At 31.6% G+C, this 13,210-nt stretch overlaps 1 protein-coding gene across 10 annotated transcripts in view; it reads left to right on the forward strand.

Annotated features, from left to right (window-relative positions):
- Positions 1-13,210, forward strand: part of klhl29 (kelch like family member 29) — a 167,460-nt gene that overhangs the window by 136,960 nt on the left and 17,290 nt on the right. For 5 of the 10 annotated variants that reach the window (XM_077586483.1, XM_077586479.1, XM_077586480.1 and 2 more), the window contains 2 exons: positions 1,325-1,469; positions 2,625-3,755. In XM_077586483.1, coding sequence (XP_077442609.1) covers positions 1,325-1,469; positions 2,625-2,808 — 329 coding nt within the window. In that variant the 3' untranslated portion in view covers positions 2,809-3,755. Of the gene's footprint in view, positions 1-1,324; positions 1,470-2,624; positions 3,757-4,765; positions 5,119-13,210 lie in introns of those variants that run through there. The other 5 variants (XM_077586484.1, XM_077586482.1, XR_013296736.1 and 2 more) reach the window with 4 other exon arrangements.

The raw sequence follows: 13,210 nt of genomic DNA on the forward strand, positions 1-13,210 counted from the left end.
AAATTCATTTTCAATTAATAAGTGCCTGCTGTCCTTTTGAGTTTTTTGGGGGGTGATCACGGTTGCCTAGCAACAGTGTTCTCCTCAACCAGAGGCGAGCAAAGAAGTGAACAACTGGCGGCCCTTCAAAGGCAAATATGTTGTAACACTTCATTGTCTCACATTACCGTGAAAATGTTTTTGTTCCCATGACGACAGGTTCGCCCTTAGGTTATCTTTCAGCGTTTATTTGAATGTCATTATTCTTACCTTGCCATTTCTACAGTGTAAAAATATAATAACTTTTCGGTGGCATGTCATTTCATGCAGTTTTCCTTCTAAAAGTCAACTGAAAAGTGGAACATAATAGATAAACGGCAAACAAGCGTACAAAGTTAGTAGCGTTGGTCTTTTTTGTTGTTCAATTATTCATCAAAAAGTCATTATTATTATTTTGGGGGGTTGCACGTTGACTCTAAATGTTCAATTTTATACCGTTAAGAAACAATATTTCCATTTAAATAAAAGCATCACACATTTTATTTGACATGATGACCACAAACGTTCAAAAAATTATTATTATTTTGCATACAACAAATTTGCATTTTGCCCTTCCATGTAACTCCCCTAAAATAAACCACAATATTTTCCAAAAAAACTCAATTAAAACTAGTTTGCCTTTAGCCCAAAGTCAACCAAGTTAAGCTCCAGCACCCCCCGACTCTGACGCTTTTGAACACGAATGACCAAATTTCGCTTTTTACTGGCTATTCTGACTTCTGGCTTCTGATTGGCCCAAATATCCTGATGTCACCAGGTTGGGAACGCCAACTCAGCTGTTCCCGACAGCTCATTTATGCTAATGAGCCATCCTAATCTCCATTTGTAAATCATTCTGGGATGTCAGCAACACATCCAGGTGATGTTTATAAAGACGATGCCACATGCTGCGCCTACGACACGCAGAAAATACCCATCACACTTTTTATTTGTATTTTTTTCTTCCCCTCAATCCCCGTCGGTGTTGATGTTGTTTTTTTTTTTACACCCCCGTGAGTTTTTGGCCTCGGGCGGCGAGCGCATAGAAATGAAATTTAGGGGTGTCGCAGGCTGTTTGTGTCGTGCTGGGAGCTCTTTCTAATGTTTGGGCAAGTGTGTTGGGGGGGAAAATAAGTAAATGTCATTACAACTGGATGGAAAATGGCTTTGTTTTAACAGTGATCACTCGGAGTGTTTTGGGGTGTATTTTTGAGCGCATCTGTCTGTTTTTTTTGTTTGTTTACGCGGCTATTTTTGTCTTGGTCAAAGTGTGTGTATATAATTTGTGGGACTTTGTCTTGTGTAGATAACAAGTACGCTCCGGCGGTGAGTCTTGGCGGGTTTGTGTACATTCTGGGCGGGGCTTACGCACGAGCCACGACCATCTACGACCCTGATAAGGGCAACATCAAAGCGGGCCCCAACATGAACCACTCCAGGCAGTTCTGCAGGTAAGAAGCACCCCCCCAACACACACACACACCTATACAGTGTTACCTCTACTTACAAAAAATGTTTCTACATACAAAATATTCAGGTTGCGAAACGCCTCGAGTGGAAAATATGGTCTCGGATTACGCTACACAAAATCAAACATCCCGCAAAACGTAAAATGTACATCCTGTATTTATTTTAAACTTGGCACTCCCATTGGTAATCTCTCAATACCCCGATGGCCTCCCATTGGCTAGGAGAGACCTGCGTGGCCGCCATTTTTTTGTGATTTGCTTAAAGCAACTTCATTCTTTAATTTTCATCATGGGCCCCAAGAAAGTAGAATTGTTTTGAATGTATCATTTTCAGTTGTGTTTTCGTGCGCTTGTTTGTACGTTTCATCAATTGCTAAACAGTCAAAAATATTATTGCATGTTTGTTATACATTTTAAAAGCCTCATGAATGTTCTTATCTTTATTTCTCTTATGTTTCTGACATATTTCATACAATATTGGTCTATTTTGATCATTTTAATTATTTTTTTGGCTATTACGGGGTTGTAAAATGCATCTATACTTTCAATTCAGGTACAAAACCATCTCTGGAACCGATTAATTTCTTAAGCAGACGTATTGCTGTGTACGTTTGTCAAGTGTTGTACCCAAAGGATCCTCGAGGGGGCGCTCATCCAACTACATGCATGTCTCTCCTGGTCAGGCCCAATAGATTGAAGATTTAAATAATCATCTTTTCCACTTCCAGCGGCGTTTACGACTTTGCCAATAGGAGGACACAAAAGTGTAATCTTCTTATTGGCCAACTTTTAATCCTTCCTGCACACACTCCTGTTAAACCACCACATTAGCTTCGTCGTAGCTACCATCCATGACAATGCCCTTAAGTAGTCGACTTGAACTCTGAAAGAGCCCTCGCTGGTGGCCAGCACAATTATGACCTCAACGCACTCCTTTGTGCAGTTATTTTGAAGATTGCAAGACATGGCGGCTCGTTGCTGCCAACTAGTGGACGTGCCTGGAATTGCGGCTACCTATTGTTTACTTCCACCAATCAGACAAGCGTAAAGCTCGCTTCGGATGTCTTTTAAATCGATTCGTGAACTGTACAACGTACTATCACGACATATCGATTTTTCTCCTCTTCTTGCTACTAGTGCGGTGATCCTAGACGGTAAGATCTACGCCACCGGGGGCATCGTGAGCAGCGAGGGTCCGGCGCTGGGAAACATGGAGACGTTCGAATCCGGCGCCAAAACGTGGACGCTGCTTCAGTCGCTACCCTGCCCGCTCTTCAGACACGGCTGCGTGGTTATCAAAAAGTACATCCAAAGTGGATGAAGCCCCGCCCTCGCTCAGTGCCAAAAAAAAAATACGTAAAAAATACCAGCTGGGACGCCACGGACTGGTCGCTCGTTGCAGAATGTCGGCCCATCCACGGGCTCAGGTGCGCGGAAGCTCTTCGTAAACCTTCTGTTTACTCCTACTTCATCTTACACTCGTGATAGCGATGGGATTCGAGGGAAAGTTCTTCCACGGAGGATGACGGGGGTCCGTCCTCGTCCCATTTCCCGGAATATTTCATCCCTCACCGAGGGGAAAGAAGCACAATGGTCATCCATGACTGTTATCATTTTTCCTCATTTGGGTTTTCTAAATACAGCTCTCATTTTAAAAGCCGTACAGTAAGTAGCCGAGGTGGGCTTGTGTAAATATGCCAGGAAGGAAAATATGTATATTTTACAATCCCCAGACAATTGTGTATAAATGTTTTTAGGAAACTAAAGTACCAAAATTGACAGGTTGAATTAAAACAAAAAAAAGTGGTACGTCTGTAAATCTGTATCCAAAAAACACTTAATATTACAAAAAGCAAATACATATAATACTCCAAAAAATATGCTTTGTCCTGTCTTTTTTGAAGCTGGTTTGACAGGTGTTATATTTGAATAGAAGAAAAAAAGCCTTTCTTTACATGGTTGTTGTTTTTCAGGTTAAAAAAAGCCTTACTATACATGGTTGTTGTTTTTCAGGTTTAAAAAAAAGCCTTACAATACATGGTTGTTGTTTTTCAGGTTTAAAAAAAAAAGCCTTACAATACATGGTTGTTGTTTTTCAGGTTTAAAAAAAAGCCTTACTATACATGGTTGTTTTTCAGGTTAAAAAAAGCCTTACTATACATGGGGATTTTTTAAAGAAAAAAAGCCTTACTAAACATGGTCATTTTTGTTGTTAAAAATAAGCCCTGCTATACATGGTTGTTTTTTTAAGAAAAATAGCCTTACTATACTGTGTCGTTTTTTAAGAAAAAAAAGCCTTACTATACATGGTCGTTTTTTAAGAAAAAAGCCTTACTATGCTATGTGGGTTTTTTAAAGAAAAAAGCCTTACTATACATGGTCGTGTTTTTTTTAGGAAAAAGGCCTTACTATACATGGTCGGTTTTTTTTTAGGAAAAAAGCCTTACTATACATCAGGGGTCGGGAACCTTTTTGACAGAGAGAGCCATAAACGATTCCTATTTTCTAATGTTATTTTCTGAGAGCCATTCTCAGAATTGAAAAGTAAAAATACATGAAAATGTGTGATTTATTTTTTGGTCATTTCACCACTTTTGAAGTACAAAACCTCTCCAAATTCTCTTGACAACATTGTTATGCTGCTAATAAATCAGTATCAATGATATCATGCATGCAGAAGAGTAATAAAAAACAAAATTATGATTAAAGTGGTGGTAGAGTTAGTGTCAACGCCACAGTGATGCTCTATTAGTGCGTTCGGGACTCAGTTTTCTCACCAGTGATTTACCTATTTTACCTCACAGGTTAGTGGAGAGCCATATGCACCCATGGAAAGAGCCACATATGGCTCCCGAGCCATAGGTTCCCTACCCCTGCTATACATGGTCGTTTTTTTAGGGAAAAAGCCTTACTATCCTATGTCGTTTTTTTTAGGAAAAAAGCCTACAATTATGGACAATGGACAATTAAGAGTTACTATACAGTCATACCTCTACTTAAGAATGTCTCTAGGTACGAAATTTTCAGGTTACGAAAGCAAATGAGTGCCTCGAGATACGAAAAAGATCCAAGTTATGAAATCCTCCAAATTAAATGCATTTCTTGTATCTGTTATTTTATTTTGAAATTGTGGCGGATGCATTGATTCGCACTCGCTACACTCTTCTGGGCTCTCATTGGCTGTCTCACAACGACGACTATCCACGTTTCAAGATTCCTTTCTGTACTTTTGACCACCGTTCGTGCTCACAAAGTTCTGGCGGTGTTTTTTTGTGTAGTTTTTCCAAGTGAGCAGCTGCTTCTGTTTTTAATCATCACGCCTGCCAAGAAATTTACCAGGGCGAATGCAATGAAGTGGTCAGCGAGGAGGACAAAGAATGTATGTGAAACAGGTCCATGGGGTTTAAGTCTGGGAATCCTGTAAGTACATGAACGCTTCCAACGAGGTGCGCAGTAACACTTGGGGGGGGTGACGATTCATTGTTTGCTGTTCTGTTGAAGTAATGTTTTTCCTGTTTTATTTCTTAGCCTCACGTGAATTTAAGGTAACGACGCTTAGCTCATCGTCGTTTTGAATGGAAACGAAGAATTGAAGTCAACCAAGTTCCGTGTCTGCATCTCATGTGAAAAGGTAAAACTGATTCATTAATACAATTTTTTAAAGAAAAAAAGCCTTACTATACAATGTTGTTTTTTAAGAAAAAAAAACCTTACTATTATGTCGTTTTTAAAGAAAAAAGCCTTACTATACTATGTTGTTTTTTAAGAAAAAAGCCATACTATACTATGTCGTTTTTTAGGAAAAATAACCTTACTATACTATGTTGTTTTTTAGGGGAAAAGCCTTACTATACTATGTCGTTTTTTAAACAAAATAGCCTTACTATACTATGTCGTTTTTTAAACAAAATAGCCTTACTATACTATTTCGTTTTTTAGGGTAAAAAAGCCTTACTATACTATGTCGTTTTTTAGGAAAAATAAGCCTTACTATACTATGTAGTTTTTTAAAGAAAAATAGCCTTACTATACTATGTCTTTTTTTAAACAAAATAGCCTTACTATACTATGTCGTTTTTTAAACAAAATAGCCTTACTATACTATGTTGTTTTTTAAGAAAAAAGCCATACTATACTATGTCGTTTTTTAGGAAAAATAACCTTACTATACTATGTTGTTTTTTAGGGGAAAAGCCTTACTATACTATGTCGTTTTTTAAACAAAATAGCCTTACTATACTATGTCGTTTTTTAAACAAAATAGCCTTACTATACTATGTTGTTTTTTAAGAAAAAAGCCATACTATACTATGTCGTTTTTTAGGAAAAATAATCTTACTATACTATGTTGTTTTTTAGGGGAAAAGCCTTACTATACTATGTCGTTTTTTAAACAAAATAGCCTTACTATACTATGTCGTTTTTTAAACAAAATAGCCTTACTATACTATGTCGTTTTTTAGGGTAAAAAAGCCTTACTATACTATGTCGTTTTTTAGGAAAAATAAGCCTTACTATACTATGTAGTTTTTTAAAGAAAAATAGCCTTACTATACTATGTCTTTTTTTAAACAAAATAGCCTTACTATACTATGTCGTTTTTTAAACAAAATAGCCTTACTATACTATGTTGTTTTTTAAGAAAAAAGCCATACTATACTATGTCGTTTTTTAGGAAAAATAACCTTACTATACTATGTTGTTTTTTAGGGGAAAAGCCTTACTATACTATGTCGTTTTTTAAACAAAATAGCCTTACTATACTATGTCGTTTTTTAAACAAAATAGCCTTACTATACTATGTCGTTTTTTAGGGTAAAAAAGCCTTACTATACTATGTCGTTTTTTAGGAAAAATAAGCCTTACTATACTATGTAGTTTTTTAAAGAAAAATAGCCTTACTATACTATGTCTTTTTTTAAACAAAATAGCCTTACTATACTGTCATTTTTTAAACAAAATAGCCTTACTATACTATGTCGTTTTTTAGGGTAAAAAAGCCTTACTATACTATGTCGTTTTTTAGGAAAAATAAGCCTTACTATACTATGTCGTTTTTTAAAGAAAAATAGCCTTACTATACTATGTCGTTTTTTTAAACAAAATAGCCTTACTATACTATGTTGTTTTTTAAGAAAAAAGCCATACTATACTATGTCGTTTTTTAGGAAAAATAACCTTACTATACTATGTTGTTTTTTAGGGGAAAAGCCTTACTATACTATGTCGTTTTTTAAACAAAATAGCCTTACTATACTATGTCGTTTTTTAAACAAAATAGCCTTACTATACTATGTCGTTTTTTAGGGTAAAAAAGCCTTACTATACTATGTCGTTTTTTTAGGAAAAATAAGCCTTACTATACTATGTAGTTTTTTAAAGAAAAATAGCCTTACTATACTATGTCTTTTTTTAAACAAAATAGCCTTACTATACTATGTCGTTTTTTAAACAAAATAGCCTTACTATACTATGTTGTTTTTTTAAGAAAAAAGCCATACTATACTATGTCGTTTTTTAGGAAAAATAACCTTACTATACTATGTTGTTTTTTAGGGGAAAAGCCTTACTATACTATGTCGTTTTTTAAACAAAATAGCCTTACTATACTATGTCGTTTTTTAAACAAAATAGCCTTACTATACTATGTCGTTTTTTAGGGTAAAAAAGCCTTACTATACTATGTCGTTTTTTAGGAAAAATAAGCCTTACTATACTATGTCGTTTTTTAAAGAAAAATAGCCTTACTATACTATGTCTTTTTTTAAACAAAATAGCCTTACTATACTATGTCGTTTTTTAAACAAAATAGCCTTACTATACTATGTTGTTTTTTAAGAAAAAAGCCATACTATACTATGTCGTTTTTTAGGAAAAATAACCTTACTATACTATGTCGTTTTTTAGGAAAAATAACCTAACTATACTATGTTGTTTTTTAGGGGAAAAGCCTTACTATACTATGTCGTTTTTTAAACAAAATAGCCTTACTATACTATGTCGTTTTTTAGGGTAAAAAAGCCTTACTATACTATGTCGTTTTTTAGGAAAAATAAGCCTTACTATACTATGTCGTTTTTTAAAGAAAAATAGCCTTACTATACTATGTCTTTTTTTAAACAAAATAGCCTTACTATACTATGTCGTTTTTTAAACAAAATAGCCTTACTATACTATGTTGTTTTTTAAGAAAAAAGCCATACTATACTATGTCGTTTTTTAGGAAAAATAACCTTACTATACTATGTCGTTTTTTAGGAAAAATAACCTTACTATACTATGTTGTTTTTTAGGGGAAAAGCCTTACTATACTATGTCGTTTTTTAGGGTAAAAAAGCCTTACTATACTATGTCGTTTTTTAGGAAAAATAAGCCTTACTATACTTTGTCGTTTTTTAAAGAAAAATAGCCTTACTATACTATGTCTTTTTTTAAACAAAATAGCCTTACTATACTATGTCGTTTTTTAAACAAAATAGCCTTACTATACTATGTCGTTTTTTAGGGTAAAAAAGCCTTACTATACTATGTCGTTTTTTAGGAAAAATAAGCCTTACTATACTATGTAGTTTTTTAAAGAAAAATAGCCTTACTATACTATGTCTTTTTTTAAACAAAATAGCCTTACTATACTATGTCGTTTTTTAAACAAAATAGCCTTACTATACTATGTCGTTTTTTAAACAAAATAGCCTTACTATACTATGTCGTTTTTTAAACAAAATAGCCTTACTATACTATGTCGTTTTTTAGGGTAAAAAAGCCATACTATACTATGTCGTTTTTTAGGAAAAATAACCTTACTATACTATGTTGTTTTTTTAGGGGAAAAGCCTTACTATACTATGTCGTTTTTTAAACAAAATAGCCTTACTATACTATGTCGTTTTTTAAACAAAATAGCCTTACTATACTATGTCGTTTTTTAGGGTAAAAAAGCCTTACTATACTATGTCGTTTTTTAGGAAAAATAAGCCTTACTATACTATGTAGTTTTTTAAAGAAAAATAGCCTTACTATACTATGTCTTTTTTTAAACAAAATAGCCTTACTATACTATGTCGTTTTTTAAACAAAATAGCCTTACTATACTATGTTGTTTTTTAAGAAAAAAGCCATACTATACTATGTCGTTTTTTAGGAAAAATAACCTTACTATACTATGTTGTTTTTTAGGGGAAAAGCCTTACTATACTATGTTGTTTTTTAAACAAAATAGCCTTACTATACTATGTCGTTTTTTAAACAAAATAGCCTTACTATACTATGTCGTTTTTTAGGGTAAAAAAGCCTTACTATACTATGTCGTTTTTTAGGAAAAATAAGCCTTACTATACTATGTAGTTTTTTAAAGAAAAATAGCCTTACTATACTATGTCTTTTTTTAAACAAAATAGCCTTACTATACTATGTCGTTTTTTAAACAAAATAGCCTTACTATACTATGTCGTTTTTTAGGGTAAAAAAGCCTTACTATACTATGTCGTTTTTTAGGAAAAATAAGCCTTACTATACTATGTAGTTTTTTAAAGGAAAATAGCCTTACTATACTGTCTTTTTTTAAACAAAATAGGCTTACTATACTATGTCGTTTTTTAAACAAAATAGCCTTACTATACTATGTCGTTTTTTAGGGTAAAAAAGCCTTACTATACTTTGTCGTTTTTTAGGAAAAATAAGCCTTACTATACTATGTAGTTTTTTAAAGAAAAATAGCCTTACTATACTATGTCTTTTTTTAAACAAAATAGCCTTACTATACTATGTCGTTTTTTAAACAAAATAGCCTTACTATACTATGTTGTTTTTTAAGAAAAAAGCCATACTATACTATGTCGTTTTTTAGGAAAAATAACCTTACTATACTATGTTGTTTTTTAGGGGAAAAGCCTTACTATACTAAGTCGTTTTTTAAACAAAATAGCCTTACTATACTATGTCGTTTTTTAAACAAAATAGCCTTACTATACTATGTCGTTTTTTAGGGTAAAAAAGCCTTACTATACTATGTCGTTTTTTAGGAAAAATAAGCCTTACTATACTATGTAGTTTTTTAAAGAAAAATAGCCTTACTATACTATGTCTTTTTTTAAACAAAATAGCCTTACTATACTATGTCGTTTTTTAAACAAAATAGCCTTACTATACTATGTTGTTTTTTAAGAAAAAAGCCATACTATACTATGTCGTTTTTTAGGAAAAATAACCTTACTATACTATGTTGTTTTTTTAGGGGAAAAGCCTTACTATACTATGTCGTTTTTTAAACAAAATAGCCTTACTATACTATGTCGTTTTTTAAACAAAATAGCCTTACTATACTATGTCGTTTTTTAGGGTAAAAAAGCCTTACTATACTATGTCGTTTTTTAGGAAAAATAAGCCTTACTATACTATGTCGTTTTTTAAAGAAAAATAGCCTTACTATACTATGTCTTTTTTTAAACAAAATAGCCTTACTATACTATGTCGTTTTTTAAACAAAATAGCCTTACTATACTATGTTGTTTTTTAAGAAAAAAGCCATACTATACTATGTCGTTTTTTAGGAAAAATAACCTTACTATACTATGTTGTTTTTTTAGGGGAAAAGCCTTACTATACTATGTCGTTTTTTAAACAAAATAGCCTTACTATACTATGTCGTTTTTTAAACAAAATAGCCTTACTATACTATGTCGTTTTTTAGGGTAAAAAAGCCTTACTATACTATGTCGTTTTTTAGGAAAAATAACCTTACTATACTATGTTGTTTTTTTTAGGGGAAAAGCCTTACTATACTATGTCTTTTTTTAAACAAAATAGCCTTACTATACTATGTCGTTTTTTAAACAAAATAGCCTTACTATACTAGGTTGTTTTTTAAGAAAAAAGCCATACTATACTATGTCGTTTTTTAGGAAAAATAACCTTACTATACTATGTTGTTTTTTTAGGGGAAAAGCCTTACTATACTATGTCGTTTTTTAAACAAAATAGCCTTACTATACTATGTCGTTTTTTAAACAAAATAGCCTTACTATACTATGTCGTTTTTTAGGGTAAAAAAGCCTTACTATACTATGTCGTTTTTTAGGAAAAATAAGCCTTACTATACTATGTCGTTTTTTAAAGAAAAATAGCCTTACTATACTATGTCTTTTTTTAAACAAAATAGCCTTACTATACTATGTCGTTTTTTAAACAAAATAGCCTTACTATACTATGTTGTTTTTTAAGAAAAAAGCCATACTATACTATGTCGTTTTTTAGGAAAAATAACCTTACTATACTATGTTGTTTTTTTAGGGGAAAAGCCTTACTATACTATGTCGTTTTTTAAACAAAATAGCCTTACTATACTATGTCGTTTTTTAAACAAAATAGCCTTACTATACTATGTCGTTTTTTAGGGTAAAAAAGCCTTACTATACTATGTCGTTTTTTAGGAAAAATAAGCCTTACTATACTATGTAGTTTTTTAAAGAAAAATAGCCTTACTATACTATGTCTTTTTTGAAACAAAATAGCCTTACTATACTATGTCGTTTTTTAAACAAAATAGCCTTACTATACTATGTTGTTTTTTAAGAAAAAAGCCATACTATACTATGTCGTTTTTTAGGAAAAATAACCTTACTATACTATGTTGTTTTTTTAGGGGAAAAGCCTTACTATACTATGTCGTTTTTTAAACAAAATAGCCTTACTATACTATGTCGTTTTTTAAACAAAATAGCCTTACTATACTATGTCGTTTTTTAGGGTAAAAAAGCCTTACTATACTATGTCGTTTTTTAGGAAAAATAAGCCTTACTATACTATGTAGTTTTTTAATGAAAAATAGCCTTACTATACTATGTCTTTTTTTAAACAAAATAGCCTTACTATACTATGTCGTTTTTTAAACAAAATAGCCTTACTATACTATGTTGTTTTTTAAGAAAAAAGCCATACTATACTATGTCGTTTTTTTAGGAAAAATAACCTTACTATACTATGTTGTTTTTTAGGGGAAAAGCCTTACTATACTATGTCGTTTTTTAAACAAAATAGCCTTACTATACTATGTCGTTTTTTAAACAAAATAGCCTTACTATACTATGTCGTTTTTTAGGGTAAAAAAGCCTTACTATACTATGTCGTTTTTTAGGAAAAATAAGCCTTACTATACTATGTAGTTTTTTAAAGAAAAATAGCCTTACTATACTATGTCTTTTTTTAAACAAAATAGCCTTACTATACTATGTCGTTTTTTAAACAAAATAGCCTTACTATACTATGTCGTTTTTTAGGGTAAAAAAGCCTTACTATACTATGTCGTTTTTTAGGAAAAATAAGCCTTACTATACTATGTCGTTTTTTAAAGAAAAATAGCCTTAGTATACTATGTCTTTTTTTAAACAAAATAGCCTTACTATACTATGTCGTTTTTTAAACAAGATAGCCTTACTATACTATGTTGTTTTTTAAGAAAAAAGCCATACTATACTATGTCGTTTTTTAGGAAAAATAACCTTACTATACTATGTTGTTTTTTAGGGGAAAAGCCTTACTATACTAAGTCGTTTTTTAAACAAAATAGCCTTACTATACTATGTCGTTTTTTAAACAAAATAGCCTTACTATACTATGTCGTTTTTTAGGGTAAAAAAGCCTTACTATACTATGTCGTTTTTTAGGAAAAATAAGCCTTACTATACTATGTAGTTTTTTAAAGAAAAATAGCCTTACTATACTATGTCTTTTTTTAAACAAAATAGCCTTACTATACTATGTCGTTTTTTAAACAAAATAGCCTTACTATACTATGTTGTTTTTTAAGAAAAAAGCCATACTATACTATGTCGTTTTTTAGGAAAAATAACCTTACTATATTATGTTGTTTTTTAGGGGAAAAGCCTTACTATACTATGTCGTTTTTTAGGGTAAAAAAGCCTTACTATACTATGTCGTTTTTTAGGAAAAATAAGCCTTACTATACTTTGTCATTTTTTAAAGAAAAATAGCCTTACTATACTATGTCTTTTTTTAAACAAAATAGCCTTACTATACTATGTCGTTTTTTAAACAAAATAGCCTTACTATACTATGTCGTTTTTTAGGGTAAAAAAGCCTTACTATACTATGTCGTTTTTTAGGAAAAATAAGCCTTACTATACTATGTAGTTTTTTAAAGAAAAATAGCCTTACTATACTATGTCTTTTTTTAAACAAAATAGCCTTACTATACTATGTCGTTTTTTAAACAAAATAGCCTTACTATACTATGTCGTTTTTTAAACAAAATAGCCTTACTATACTATGTCGTTTTTTAAACAAAATAGCCTTACTATACTATGTCGTTTTTTAGGGTAAAAAAGCCATACTATACTATGTCGTTTTTTAGGAAAAATAACCTTACTATACTATGTTGTTTTTTTAGGGGAAAAGCCTTACTATACTATGTCGTTTTTTAAACAAAATAGCCTTACTATACTATGTCGTTTTTTAAACAAAATAGCCTTACTATACTATGTCGTTTTTTAGGGTAAAAAAGCCTTACTATACTATGTCGTTTTTTAGGAAAAATAAGCCTTACTATACTATGTAGTTTTTTAAAGAAAAATAGCCTTACTATACTATGTCTTTTTTTAAACAAAATAGCCTTACTATACTATGTCGTTTTTTAAACAAAATAGCCTTACTATACTATGTTGTTTTTTAAGAAAAAAGCCATACTATACTATGTCGTTTTTTAGGAA

This window comes from Stigmatopora argus, chromosome 19 (assembly GCF_051989625.1).
Source record: "Stigmatopora argus isolate UIUO_Sarg chromosome 19, RoL_Sarg_1.0, whole genome shotgun sequence".
In the NCBI taxonomy this organism is placed as follows: domain Eukaryota; kingdom Metazoa; phylum Chordata; class Actinopteri; order Syngnathiformes; family Syngnathidae; genus Stigmatopora; species Stigmatopora argus.